General features: G+C 38.5%; 1 protein-coding gene across 5 annotated transcripts in view; it reads left to right on the forward strand.

Moving 5' to 3' along the window:
* Positions 1 to 15303, forward strand: part of RGS7 (regulator of G protein signaling 7) — a 136473-nt gene that overhangs the window by 114479 nt on the left and 6691 nt on the right. For 2 of the 5 annotated variants that reach the window (XM_026082404.1, XM_026082405.1), the window contains 3 exons: positions 6050 to 6236; positions 9547 to 9636; positions 11741 to 11815. In XM_026082404.1, coding sequence (XP_025938189.1) covers positions 6050 to 6236; positions 9547 to 9636; positions 11741 to 11815 — 352 coding nt within the window. Of the gene's footprint in view, positions 1 to 6049; positions 6237 to 9546; positions 9637 to 10889; positions 10944 to 11740; positions 11816 to 15303 lie in introns of those variants that run through there. The other 3 variants (XM_026082403.1, XM_026082400.1, XM_026082402.1) reach the window with 3 other exon arrangements.

Here is a 15303-nt window from a genome sequence, read left to right on the forward strand (position 1 = left end):
GATCAGTGACAGAAACTGAAAGCTTTTTGGACATGTTGGTTTCAAGCATTTTTGTTAAATAAACCTTAAGTCTAAAAGACCACGTATTTCTTTGCTCGCCAGTTAACCACACTGTGACAGTTTGTTGGTTTTTTTGATTTAACAGCCACCTTGAGAAAAGGATTTATTTCCATCCACATCTTCCCATTGCAACAAAGTAACTTCAAGTCTGTATCTATCACTTCTGGTCCTTTTGCAGGTCTAATCATGATAAAATTTACAGCAAGCACCGTCAAACCTATAGCATGGTTGGACCCTGGATTCAAGCTAACAAATACCATACATAGGATACATGAGGAGACTGCAGGCACTACAGAGAGATTCAGTATTAGGTAATTAGAAGTCTTAAAGCTCACGTTAATGAAAGAAATGCTGGAAATATAAAACAACAGATAAAACCTACCAGATACACCATTTCTATTCAAGTGTGATTATCTTATGTAGTTAATATTCCCAGTATTCCTCTTTCATTAACTTGAACTGAGAGCATCTAAGCTGACCAAGAACCTGATTCTTAGTGGATATGGAGCCTGTCTTAAGAAGCAGAACAGGGATGAAGTCGCTCGAGTCGTGAACTAAGCACTATGCAATGATTAGGAATGCGACCAGGGTTCAACTCCCTCCTCTCTCTCTCTGTGCTCTCTTTCTCTGCCTGTAAATTGGAATTAATCATGTTTCATTCTATCAAGGGTGTTATAAAGGGTAGCAAATGGATAAAACATATCCTTCTACTGGGAGAGGGCGCTGAGGCATCTTACTCTGAATGACCCCAGTGAGTCTTGTCCTGCTTGATCATTTAGTAAAGTCCTCTTGAAAAAGCCTAATAAGGTCTGTAAGTGTGGTAGTTTCATTACAGTATGATTACAATTTGCTAACACCCAGGATGGATGCTGTATTCACCTAACATACGCCATGACTTGTAATCTTCCATTACCGTGCAGCTTTTTTGGAAGGGCTACTTTGTACTCTGTTCACTACAAGAGGACAAATAGCTAAGCAGCACATGATTTGAATAATAGATTTGTAAAATTCCCACTGCCTGATACAAAAACAGTGACCAGTATTTAAAATTCACAAGACTTAAGTTTTAGCATGATCCGGTACTACAGAGCTTGGTCACAAAGCTGTCCAAGCACTCCAAAAGGAATTTTCAAAGAGTGAGATAATGAAATGAATCTTACTGAAATGTGGCATCTGGAGACCTAATTTCTTTCATCTCTAGCAAATCCGAATTCCTCTCTATATCCTTCCTTTGTCTGCATGCTGCAGAATTCTTTGAAAAGCTAGTATTCATATGCTGACTGTATGTTTGTTCCCAAACGGTTATTTTGTAGGAGTTGCAGCCTGTGAAGATCTAAATGGTTTCAGTCCTGCCAATCTGAAAGTCTGTCCAAGTCATTATGCAATTTTGCAGTAGGCGTGACCTCCACGGCAGTGCTCAGGCTGCAAAAGTCTCCTACGTTAATGAAGGCAGGGCATCTTCTGTGATGGACTTTTGCTGCTGGAACCCTTGCCCCTTCCACTGATCCTCAATTATGAGCTTCCATAATGTGTGGGACAGTTTAGGAAAAAGGGGCTTTGAGTTATGATTGTCTGGGAAAAATAAGAGAGGGACTGAGAAGGTAGCTAGATTCGAGACGTTTTCTCTGGATAAAGTTTCTGTGACCAACCCACTGCAAGCTGAGATTTTGTGAGGTGTTTAGTTTGGACTTGTAAACCAGTTACTGTAAAAATGTTCCACTCTGGAGATACAAGCTTCAAATTATATCTTGTAGAACAAATAAATAAAACCCCCACATTCACTGCTAAAAATTTGCAGTATTGCCTACAAAACATTTCAATCATAGGGCTTAATTTTATGTTCAGCTTAATGGTTCTGGTTATTCATTTCACTACACCATGACAGAGCTTTTATTAGAGGAGAGGGGGAATGATAAAGAGGTTAATTTTTCTTTTTAATCCATCCTGTTTCACTTTTTTTGTTTGTTACTCTTTACTATTGATCATCATTCTTGATGATTTTAAATGCAAGACATTTCTGTCTTCATTGATGGGGGAGAAGGGAGTTCTGCTTGTTATAAGGTATGAAGAACAATTAACTATACTTGATTCTGTTACAAGCCTGAACAGAAGCATTGGTAATGACACTTTCTCATGCAGTATGGACACTGGTAATTTTTATCCCTCACACTGTTGATTATGAGCCCCAGATTTTGCTTGCTAATAACTTTGCCAAAATTTAATTCTTGAGACTGAAGTTGCCCATGCTTTTTTCTGCTTCAGTCTCAAGCTTAAACTCCCAGAAATACAGCTATTTCTGCAGATCAGATCGGAAGGAACTAGCTGTAAGATTTAATTGTTTTCTCTGCCATTTTCTTGAAGACCTTTAGCACTATGTCTTGAAGCTTGAAGTTGTATTTGGCAAGAAAGTGGACTCTAGGAGTCTGAGAGTGGTCTTTCCTGCCTCTAGAAAAATGTTAGCTGATTTTCTGCGTGGAGTTTGTTATGGTTTATTGCTGAAAATGCAGACAGGTCTGTCCTCCTTGGAGCTGTTGTATCACAGGCACTGGGCACAAGGAGCATGTAATTCCCACTTCATTTTCTCCACACTCTGCATAAAACCTCACACATTTGTGGAGAATCACTGCAGCCGCTCTCTCACGCTGTGCTAAATTTAACTGATTAGCTTGATCTGGGATCTGCTGATGGCTGCATCTGACATTTAGGTCAGTTAATGGGACAGAAGCTGTGTTGCAGCTGTGATATTTATCTGGCAAGGCCACCCTCACTTTGAAAGTAATCCAGCTGGAAGACATAATCTCCAGATGTCTTGTAACATGTGTCTTACCATAGCATGTGACTGGATGTACGACCATCAGATGCTGTGCACTCTCACTCAGCTCTGCATCTGGCGTGTGACCCAGCATGTGGCAGCCCAAACGCTGGGACGGGGGACGGCAGCCAGCTTTGTGCAGCTGCTCAGGCCCCGTTCGGTGAGACGGCTCTGAGCACCCACCAGGGAGTGTCTCCTGGGTGGACGCAAACTCCCTCGTCGGGGGAGAAGGACATTCATCCAAAGGCAGAGAGACTGAACTCTAGTCACTTCCAGTAACTAGCACTAAGTGTATGTATATTATTGTCCAGGAAATGCAGTTTGGTTCCCCCCCATCCCCTCTCCTGCCCTTGCAGGAGATGCCCTGCAGATGCTCTTTGTGGCACATCACATGCTGCTTTCTACAGGAGTCTTCCCTTGCTTGGTTCACCGCTAATGAGGCAGAGAGCTGTCAAAAGGGACAGGGAGCTCTTTTTGATTTGAGGCCCTGCACTGAGGTCTTGGAGACTTGAACTTCATTGTGCTGTTGGTTGCCATGCAATACTTGGAAAAGTTATTTTTGAAAATGCAAGAAGTGGCAGTCCAATTTTGTCATTTCCTAACTTGTGCATATTTGACTTTAACTCTTCTGTGGGAGGAGGGCATACATTTTGTCTTGAAAGCTCAATAAGTAGATTAAAATGTTAAAATGTGTGTTGGCTGTGAAGTAAGCTCTCTAGACGTAACATACTGCAGAAATCAGCATTTTCTTCCTACTTTTAAAGAGGTTTCTATATTTGAAGCCTCACAATTTCCATAGGGGTTTTGAATGCTAATGTTAGAAGAGTAAAATAAAATTAATCTATTGAAGAGCTTGTGTTCAGCCTATAAGCATGTGTCTATACAGCCTTCCTATTGCAAGCTGGAAGCTGCATGTTTCCTCAAAGAAGTTCAGTTTATTTTCCATCTATTTCCCCATAATTGAGCATTACCTACTATATAGAAACAGTTTACTTGCAAAAGAAAATAGCATCCTAAGGCATATTTGTGGTGTCTTCCAGAAATATTGGCAGTGATATAAAGGAGCAAACAAGAATGTGACAGCTTTGAGCTAGATCCTCAGGATGTCTGCAGGGTGATAGAAAACATGTATTTACAAAGAACATCCTTCCCTCTCATTTTTATGTTCCTTACCTGACTTCTATACACATGAATAATCAGCCAGTCCCAGAGGATGCATTTGAAAGGGTTGGCACTGCAGGATATACACTTTTAAATGCAAATATCAAAAGCAGCTTAAGGAAACCAAAGTAGGTTGCCCAAATTTGACAGCATAAACTGAATTAGAGTTTGTGAGCTGTGCAGTTTTTAAACTTGAGTTATAAGCCCTCTATTGTTGCTGCATAGCTATCAGATTCTCAAAGTAAGTCACTAGGCTCTGTGTAGATCAATGTTCACATTGCAGTTCAGAGATAAGTGACGCTACCTCAGAATTTTTGAAACTGGAGTTCTTGTGTTGGCACAGACTCCCTGTGTGACCTTGGAGGAATGACTGTACATTATTAATGTATTTGCAAAACTGAGACAATATTACTTCTTTGTCTCCTGGAAAATTTTAAGGGATCTACAGACAAAAAAGCTATTCTTAGATACTGTGGAAATTGGAGGGTGTAGAAATACCTGAAATAGTCATCTCAGTAGAGTGAAGCTGACTGCAGTGGCTTGTGAGTGATGAGAAGATACACTGAATAGTCAGATCCAGTGCCTCTGGAAAATGGGAATAGAGCATCTTTCCAAAAAAAGAGGAATGAGGTGAGAGCATAGGAGGAGCCCACAAAGAGAGCACAGGCTCCTTCCACCTCTGCTATAGGAGTTTCAAAACAAGATTGTGAGAGACTAATTACTTCGCAGAAGGTAAATCATCTGATGTGAAGAACTGCTTATAAGATTAATGCTGTAAAGTTTTCTTTGCTATGTTTTATTAGCCTCTCAGGAAAGCTGTTGCAATAACTATATTAGAATTTGGACTTAGGGCAGTATCATTTTGCATTCTTGAGGGAAATGAGTTCAGTTCCCATGTTCCTCTTTCCTATCYCACCCCTGTTTAACTGAGCTAAAGAGAGCTCAGTTTGATCTCAAAGTGTAAGCAGTTAAACCACAATTTAAAGGTGTATCCAAATTATTTGGCAGCCTTGTAAAATCTGACTTGTGTCACAGCTAATTCACTTCAAAGTTCAGCTCATCTATTTCATAGGATCAGCCCTGTCAAAACAATACTGAAAAGTTGTGATGGTGAATATTGGTTATTTAATACCATAAAAGTCATACTGTAGTGGAGCTCTTGGAGAAAAAAAGACTATTTATGGTCTACACCTTGTCTCAGTGTAGGACTCCTAGCTGAATTTAGAGTTGTGTTGTGCAGTCTGAAAGTTTGGTACACCCATAACAGAGATAACCGTACAGAGACCATAATAGCAAATGACAATTGAATAGCTGAGCTTATAGCTTATAGACCTTTTTAATGATCCTCTTCCAGATTGAGTGAGAAGTATCCCATGAACCAGCCTGCACTGTATGTATCTGCCTGATGTTTGTTTGCTCTGCAGCAGAAGAGAGAGAGAACATGGGAACTTCCATTCGGCATTTCCTTAGTAAAAGTACTTATAGAAATGCAATGCTAAAGAAAGAAATGAAATATCAGTGAGCAAAGGAAATGCTTTTCCAGCATGAATTGTGGAATAATAGTCACAAAATTACAGTTACAGTTATACAGTGATAGTTTAGCAGGATTCAGAGAGATGTCTGTAGATAATAAGAACAAAAGTTCTTAGCTTTTGAAGGAATATCAAAAAGCAGTAGGTTTATAAGCAATATAAGAAATTGTGGCTCAGATGAAAAGAAATCTCAGTTTAATTCTGGTTGAATAGAAACCTTCCTGTAAGTGAGTTAGCCATACATAGATAATGAAGGATTTCTTACTCATCTCATGAAGACTCTTGTAATGATAGCTATTTAAGATAGATGGATTACCTGAAACAGTACACCAAAATCCTGATCTCAACATAAAATTATGGATTTTGCTCATTTTAGCATGTTTGAGATGAAATCTTCACAGTTACTTTATCTTTTTAAGAGCAGAGGACTGCTTCATTAATAATTAAACTGAATTGGAATTCAAGATGCTGTATTGTGCCATAGGTTCTGGTTAGCAGTAGAAGACCTGAAGAAGAGGCCTATTCGTGAAGTTCCTGCTCGTGTCCAGGAAATCTGGCAAGAATTTCTTGCTCCGGGTGCACCCAGTGCCATCAATCTAGATTCAAAAAGTTATGACAAAACAACACAGAACGTAAAGGACCCTGGAAGATACACGTTTGAAGATGCTCAGGTCAGTTTGCAATCTTCTTTAGGGGCGTCTGAAATAGAATATTGGCTAGTAGAATGTATATACTGACATAAGATATATTGGGAATGAAGTGATAAAGATCTGTTTCCTAAAATGCAATTCCAGCAATGCAAATGGGCAACATTTCTTTCTTTCATGAGGCCTGTGGTTTACTACAGCTCTTCATGAAACTTCTCTGCTTGGTATAGAGGCTTCAAGTTGGCTTCAAATAGAGCCAAGTGCATAATGCAATAAAAATGATATTTTCAAGTTCCTGTTTTCTTAATCCTTTTGCATTAAGAAATAAGCTTAATCCAGTTGCATTAAGAAAAAAGCTTCCTTTCCACATGAGTTTCTGGTTCTCAAGATCTGCCTCTGAAGGACTCAATATCTGCTCTCTCAATGCATGTTCAAAACTCTTGTTATCATTTATAGGAGTCATAGGTTCTCACCGTGGACAGAGTATGACTCGTGAGAAATAACATTTTGTAGAGGCTTGTGCTGAAGTGTCATGTTCCATGGATGATGTACTTTTTAAATCTTATTAAAGTACTATCTACAGAACATCAGGCAAGGATTCTAAGAGTACTTTTCCATGAAAAGTATTACAGGAGTAAAGAACAGTCTCTAAATGGCTTATGATGCTCTTTGGGGACTGATGGAGTCATATCTTGAATACTGTAATGAAAAGATTTGGTCAGATCTAGGGTTGTAGAAATACTTTATTTTTTGAGTTTGGAAGCAAAAGTTAAAAAATAAAAGGGGAAAATAAAAATCTCATTTTTCCTTAGAAGTAAAAAGAAAAACAAGTACTTCTATATTAAATGGGACGTTTCATGTGACTTGTAACTAAATATTTCATCTTTGCAGACTTCAGGGAAAAGCAATAGAAAGAACTGGACCCACAGTAAAAGTAGAACTGGTACCATCCTCCTCCATTTTTATCAGCAGCCCAGTGATGAAAATTTAATTATTAATGCAAAGTAAAATTGTGTCAAAAGGAGAGATTGAGATCATATCCCTGCAGAATTTTCTACAGCTTGATTATTAGGACGTCATCTCGGGAGTCAGGAGATGCAGCTTCAAATCCTGTGAAGCAGAGAAGGGAATAAAATCTGGGCTTCCTGCCTTTTGGGAAAGTGCCTCGACCCTAGATAGGAGGGAGAATAATTCTACCACCTTTAGAAAGAAAGGAAAAAGAAAATTCCTGTGCTCTCATTTTGCTATTATGAGAACAGCAAAATGTGATGCAGCAATAAAGTTTTCATGAGACACTATATTATACACACTGTTTTGTAGTACTCTGCATTAAGCCAAATATGCATTTTTTTCTTGCATCTGCTGAGCCACACTGGAGATTTAAGAATGCAGTGCACATCAAAGAAAGGCATAAATTGCACAAATAAATACTCCATCAGTATAAAAGATCTGAAAGAAAACACATCTTCACAGCTGAGTTAGTAAAGGAAAATTAAATTCTTTGGCAGTACCCAGATTTTGTTTTGTAAAAATAGATCTAAAATTTCAACACCGTTTTACTTCTAGATCCCTTTATGCGAGCTGGACTTTTTTCTCCTGTCAGACCTCTGCTTATTTGATCCAGTTCAGCATACAATTTCACCCTGGAAGCCTCCATTCCTCAGAGGAAACAGGGCAGACCGTACCTGCCATGTTCTGAATCAGATGCTTTAGGACCTTTACACTGTGTCCTACCTAAAGTGGCAGGGTTTTGTCGGGAGCGGAGCTCTGCCTTTCAAACAGGCTCTTACTGGTCTGCCAGTTTGGAAAGGGACAACTTAAAAGCATTTTTAGAGTCAGCAAATGACTTACTTTTGGTTTAAAAAGCTTTGAAAAGGTTTTTTTTTTTTGGATTTGATGGGTGGCATCATGGAACTCCATATCAAATGAGAGTGATACATAAGTAAAAATAGCGTTTTTATTAACTCACATCCAGCTTCAACTCCTTATTCTACATTAGCAATTCTAATACATTGCAGCTTAATTTATCCTCATTTTTACAGATTTTTTTTTTTTTTTTTGCACAGATATAGCATCTCAATGCCCAACAACATTGATAGGAACACAGTCCTTTTTGCTGTCTTGGCTGAATTGGCTGCTCTCATAGAAACTGAATGGAATAAAAGCTCCCCAGCTTCAATTCTATATATACACCAGAATTTCTCTGTTTAGTTTAGAAAGTACAGTGCAGTGCACTTAGAAAATCTGGAGAATGATTCTAATATAACACTGATTAAAAATCAGCTTTAATTTTATTTTGCCATAATTTTCATCAAAGGTGCTTTTTTCTATTCACTGGTCTTATGCAGTATCAAGTTTAGAAACAGTATTTACTTTAAAGTTTATTTGCTGTTTCAGGGTTGCTGTGCTATAAGTTTCCTGTACTAGAAGGTAGGGTTCACGTCCAAAGGAAAACACAAATAACAAAATTCAGTGGAATTTTTATAATATTTTAATGGGAGTATTTCCTATTCAGATTGCTTTTTCTAAAAATTCCTCTTCTAACATTATAACCAGAACCAGAATTATAAATCATAAATACCCTACATTATAGATTTTTAGTTTCTTCAATATTGCAGAGATGAGAATGTTCCAAAAAGAAAAGCTCTACATCATTTATTTTCTGGATCAGGGTTTACAAATTTTCCTGTGCTTCTGAAGAATAAATATCTTGGAAATTAGATTAACCTGAAACTGTTCTTCAATTTGCATATGTATTTTCCTTTTTATATTGTCAGCTGGATAGCAGAACAAACATCTGTCAAATAATGTTTTCAAGAGTAGCCATGGCAGGGCACATCCTCCCTAACTTAAGCACTTCTCTGCAGTGCTGAATTAGAAACTTAGGACCTTTCTCCAGCTTATGAAGTAAGAAAACCATCTCCAGAAAATAATTCACAAAATCTGATGAAGAAGGAAGGATCCAGGGCTCCAGATTTAGTCTCTTAACTGACTAATCTTGAAGCTGAGCCTTAAGGTAGAAATGTTTCAATTACAAGAACTCTGTTGTAAATTCTTAGCAAAATAATTCTAGGGTGAAAATAGGGGCTATAAATTAAAGAAAGATGTGCTGTGTTCTTTATACATAATAGATAGGTGGAATTTTTGCTTTAAGAATAGAAAGCAACTCAGCCTTACCTGCTGAACAGCAACCTGCTATCTGATAATAAGACTTCCTATTATCCATTTGAAATAGTGCTAGCTGGTATCATTATACAATTAAAAATACGTGACTGCACCCCATTTTCAGTATGTCTTCTTTTATGAGAATAACCGCATCTTCTTTCCCTTTCAGGAGCACATTTACAAACTGATGAAAAGTGATTCTTATCCTCGTTTTATACGATCCAGTGCCTACCAGGAGCTGCTACAGGCCAAGAAAAAGGTATTGGTCCATCTAGCCTTTGTCTTGCCACTGTGCAAAGCGGTGGTTATGTTTGCAACAATACTCAGTCTTCTCTCCCCTGTGCCAGTGCAACTGGATATCTGGTAGGTGACCAGCTTGGCGTGTTTGGAGGGTCACATACACACAGGAATTCAATATACATATACATGTATATATCCTGCATGCGGGCATGTTTTAATAAGTTAATCTAGCAAAACTTATTTTTATTTTTACATCTCATATTGTACTGTTTTCTCTGTTATGAAGCACCTTAAATTGAAAAGTGCTTTACAAATACATTAAAAAATAAAATAAAATCCCAGAAGAATAGTCTTTCATGTTTGGAAGTTTGCTTATGTAATAATTGTTGTTCTCGTTATTTCCACTTACGAAAGCTACAGAATGTGTTTAGAAACAATCATCTCATTCATATGAATAACTTCTAATTTCAGCTGTAAAAATAGGGCTTACTTCCATTTCTTTCCCTATTATTACATGAATAGTTTTGATTAGTCTAGGAATCTAATTTGAAAGAGAGATCACGTCACACTTCTGCAAACGAAGGCTCGTATCTTCGTATGTAATATTTGCTTAAAAAGTCCAGTCATGGGAGGACTTCTGAACAGACACAGGCCAGATTATGTGGAGCAGCTTGTACAATGCAGATTTCTATAACAAAAAGTTTTCTATTAGTGGACTCTAAATAGTGATCTCCTAGAATCAGTTTGAAGCTCTGTGTCTGCAAAATCAGGGCCCTGCTTATTGCCAGCATAAGGTAGTTTTTAACACCATAGCATTCTATTGTTTATAATGACAACCTAAAATTATATGAAAGTACTGTGTGATTTTGTTTTTTGTTCAAACATTGATTTCTGAAGATCCAATATAGAGAGAGATGTTGAAAATGCCAGAAAGCTACAACTGTCCGTGTGAAGTCCTTGAGTTTGTGAATGTCAGTTCATTAACACAAGATGTGCACTTCATTATTTCTTTTTATTTTCAGTTTTTCTTTTTAAATCAAACCAGTTGATCCCCATGAAAAATGATTTTTGTCAAATACTATACCCRTTTTGCCCATCCACTGTTTAGCAAAGTCCCATTACAGCTTCATACCTGTGTTTGCTTCCTGATTTATACAGACTTTGTTTTGCAGTCCATTATTTCATCGTTCCTTCTTTTCTACTCCATTTTTTTCTCGCTTTTCTTTCCCCCCCCCTTTTTTCTTTTTCTTTCTTTTTTATTTTAAATTTAAGTTGGAAAACACACTGGATCGTCGAACATCTTTTGAGAAATTCACACGCAATGTGGTAAGTTCGTTGCCTTGGAAGACTAGTAAACCTGATGGAACATCCTTCTCCCCCCCTCACCAATCCCTCCTTTCCCTTTTTGCTTCTCTAACATGACAGTTAAAATTGTATTTATACCAGTTTGTGACTTTGCCTAGGAATGACAGTTTTGTAATATGCTTTCATTACAACTCCTTCTCCCTAGTCCCTTCCCCACTGACCTCAGTAGTCACCCATGGAGGAAGGGACCTTTAGGAGCCATGCTTTTTGCATTAAGAAGCATGGAATGATCCACTCTCCATTTTTTTAAATGGTAGTAAAGAATTTGTGAAAACCTGGTTGATGTTGTTCCTTTTTCTGGTGCCTCCCAAAATACTAAGTTCGATACAGTTTGAATACACTGGCTTTCCTTCCTGTCTCCTGTTTATTTTACTGGAAAAGAGTTTGTCCCATTTTTATAATTGGGCACAGGGAAAACTAAACTATAATAATATCCCCATCTTCCTTAATGTCTAGCACAGCTTCTTCAGGACCGAACAATCCATGTTGATGATGCACAGGGGTTTGACTGGGATTTCATTTGGATAACAGACTACAAAAACTGATTAAAAAATTTTTTTTTTTTGAGAGAGATTTCACTGAGGTAAAAAAATGAACGCTGGCAAATTTCCTATGGGCATTTTCTTGCCACCAGCTGAAAGAGCTGCTGCTTTCCTGATGTGGGGGATTCTTTTTACTTATCCAGTGTCTTGGGATTTTTTTTTTTTTTAACATTGTGAAAGTTCAAACTAAAGCATTCAACACATTTATTTTTGTAGGGCAGAAACATCCCTATTTTCCCATGCCATAAAAACTGTACACCAACACTGAGAGCGAGCACTAACCTGTTATGAAAAGAGGTAGAAAGATCTTGGATTATACTCAAGTTTGTCTGCATTGTCCGTTGAATTGTGCAGTTGACGCTGCTGTGTGTGTGTGTGTGTTTGTGGCTTTGTCTGTGACCTGGTTAGTGGAGCTGTGTGCGTTGAAATAAAAAATATTTCAGTGGAGCTTTCAGCAAAGATCATGGTTTTTGTTTTTTTAGTTTCTAGAGCGGGAGAAGCAGTTCTCAGAAACTGCCTCCTGTGTAATGAGGCTCAAGAATTTTTCCTCAAGCATTTTAAAAGCATATACTTTCCAGTAATCACAAAAGAAACGAATGCAGTGAAAGAACAAGGTTTTGTGAGGCTGTGGGAATATCTCACATGTTAAAACAAAACTGTGGTTCTTTCGCAACTTTCTTATAGGTAAAGGCTTCCTGTAATATGCATCAAGTCTGCTGTTTGTAAATTCAGGAGCGAATTTGGATTCAATGGGACAAACAAAGTCAGTAAAAGACACTAAAAGTATATAAGCAACCACAAAGTAAACTATCCCAATGTTTGAAACAAAAACCCCTATTTTTTGCATGGTGATGTTGCCATAGCATGTTGCAGTGTGATTTGTGTGTTGTCTGAACAGGTTGATCTATAAAACAACATTATACATGATAATCCTACTTTCTTCCATGGCAGTGTTTAATGGGAAGTTCCATATTAATAACCAAGGCCATGTTACTAAAAGAAAATGGAGAAAGCAAGGAGTACCTCTTGCACCTCTGAGAGCCTTTCCCCAGTCAAAGTGACTGGCAAGCTACAACAGCGAGATTATCCACGGGAGTTTAAAGAGCCAGGCCAAGGCAAAAGGTCAAGAATGGGCTATGGTAATGAGTGGTTATAAGGAGAGAAATACCAAGCTGAAGAAAGATGTCAGGAGAATTAAAAAAAAAGCAGAAAGCAAAGAAAGACTGGGAGGCACTAGAATTGGTCTCCGATAATCTCTCTCAGACGGTGTTATGGATAAGCCAGCAGTTCTGTGCATAAGTGCTCGAGCATCAGGCCCTGCAGGCATGCCCTGCTCTGCCCGCTAACCTCTGCGTGTAAGCACCAGAGCAGCAGGATGCTGATGATGCAGGGAAGGCCAAATAAACACGGTGTGAGCTAGAAATGAGAACGAGCATTTCTGGATTTGAAGCACTGGTACTTCTTCAGCAGAAGAGAGCACTTTGTTTTTCACTGAGCAAGCTGTAAAATAATAAATGTCGTTTTGCTTTTGCTCAAAATGCTACCTGAGAATCTGGGTGGAGTCTGTCAAGTTGGGTCAGCTTTGAAAGTGGAAAATCTCACTGCTAGACCTATTCTCTGTTAGATCAGTAGCTCTGAGGCTTGCAAATTTATATAGAGTGTCAAGGTACTCAAGTGCAAACCTTTTCTCTGAGAGGACAAATTCATATGCTCCCGTACCCCAGGATCCTGGCCAGCAGGCATTTTCATTCTTGTTCTCGATTTCAATTTGTTTATAATATGTAATATATGCCTTCGTACGGTGGTCCCAAGCAGTGGGGATGAAGGAGATGTTTCTCAGAACATCCTAGAGCATAGGCCTTAACTCGTTCAACTGAGAGACTGTGGTATAGATCTGTTCCTCTTGATTACTGCAGAGAATAGGTGTGAAACAGGTCTCTGAGAACCTGGGAAAATGCTGTGGTCTCCGAATGATTGAGTAAGAAGAAAATTATATTTTCACTTCTACTCTGATGTTTTAGTAAATTTAGACTCATTTTCTCTGTTTTTCTGTTTCTTATATCAAAGTGGTTTTGTATTGAACTATATTGGACCTCTGATTTTACATATGAAGTGTTCAAAAAAACTGAAAGCTTGGTTGTCTGTGGGGACCAAACCTGAGAGGACAACCTTGTAATTCATAACCTGATTTGTTAAGCTGGAGGCTGTAAGAAGTTCCTGAATCTTTTGTTAGACAAATCAGCGATAGTTGAAAGTGGRTTACACTTGCTACAGAAAGCATTTGCTAAACTAGAAAGTTACCTTGCAGCAGTAATCCCTCTATAGTATTCCTTGAATTAAATAGAAATCACCTAATATAATGAATCATTTTTCTAGCTTGGTGGGGAAAAAATGAAAGGGGAGCTATATATACTGGAAACTAAGTTCAGCTCTGTATTTCTTTCACACTGGAGAGTTTTCTTTCCAGAAAACTTTCAATAATTCAATGCACTTTATGAAAGCCCTAAATGCACAGCTAAAAGCATCAGATATTTGGCTTGCTCTGTAGATTTTACAGTGCAAAATTATAATGCTTTTGGCAGTCTGCAATAGACAATAATGTTATAAACACATTTGCATTCATGTACAATATAGGTATAGTAATAAACTGGTATTTGCTATATGTAATATTTTTTACTGAACAGTTTATAGTTTGACTCTGAGTAGTAAACATGGCTATTCTTGGTTTGCCTCATTTATTCACAATCCCAGGTCACGGGTGAAAACACAGGGCACGCACACTTCAGCGCTACTGGGATGATGACGTTGGCTAAGTGCTTTGCTGTGATATAACACCTGCAAACAGAATTGTCGCAGCTCGGAGTCAGCTGCCCACAGAGTGACGGCACTCTGTGCTCCTTGCGCAGCCCCTGGGGTTTCTGTTTTGGAAAAATGCAGGTTTAGTCACCTGCAGCTCCCTGGGTAGGTGAGTAGGGAAGACCAAGGCGTAAGTCAGAGAGCAGGGAAAATCCGGGTTCTGTCTACTACTCATTGCTTGCCACACTAACAGAGAGAGGAAAGTAGGTGTTTTTTATGACAATGCAAAATTCTTTTGAGGAATTTACATGAAAAAAAATTCTCTATTAAAAAAATATCAGGAAACTTGCTCTACTTCAAGTGGTAAAATTTGCACTGCAGGAAAATAAAAAAAGAAAAGGTGCACTGATGACTTTGACAGGAACAAGGAGGTCTTTAAGGAAGAATTTGTTTTTAATTTCTCATGTGCATTTAGGATTTGTGAAAGTGGCAGAGTGACAGTCCGAGCAAGACGCCTTCTGGAACGCTGGCCTGGTGCTTAGCTGTGACCAGCACCCTGGAAACCTAAACTGAAGGGCTCTCTTTTACAGCAGAGTAGGCTTATTTCATTTCCACTCCTTGGCAGTTCTCTTGTCTCACCAGGACCCAAGTTAGCAGAGCAAGGAGGTGCAGTCTCCCTCCTCAGAGCCGCCCAGCATGGCAGATACTCCAGCATCACGTGGTGGTGTCACAGCTTCAGAAGCCACTGTCAGCGTTAGGGCGCCTAACCGTAGGAAAGCAAAGCACTGTGCTCAGTGCAAGTTTGCGATGCTTTATGGACATACAGCCACTACAGAATAGATCAAACTCCATCCATGTATTAAACCAGACAGCCATCATATGATAATTATCTTCACTCTTTGCCTCATAAACAAGACCCCATTTAATAACTTGGAGTTTAAAAACGTATCTTCCATTACTCATACCCTTTCCAGTTGTCTTCT

Source organism: Apteryx rowi, unplaced genomic scaffold (genome assembly GCF_003343035.1).
Source record: "Apteryx rowi isolate R43461 unplaced genomic scaffold, aptRow1 scaffold_576, whole genome shotgun sequence".
In the NCBI taxonomy this organism is placed as follows: Eukaryota; Metazoa; Chordata; class Aves; order Apterygiformes; family Apterygidae; genus Apteryx; species Apteryx rowi.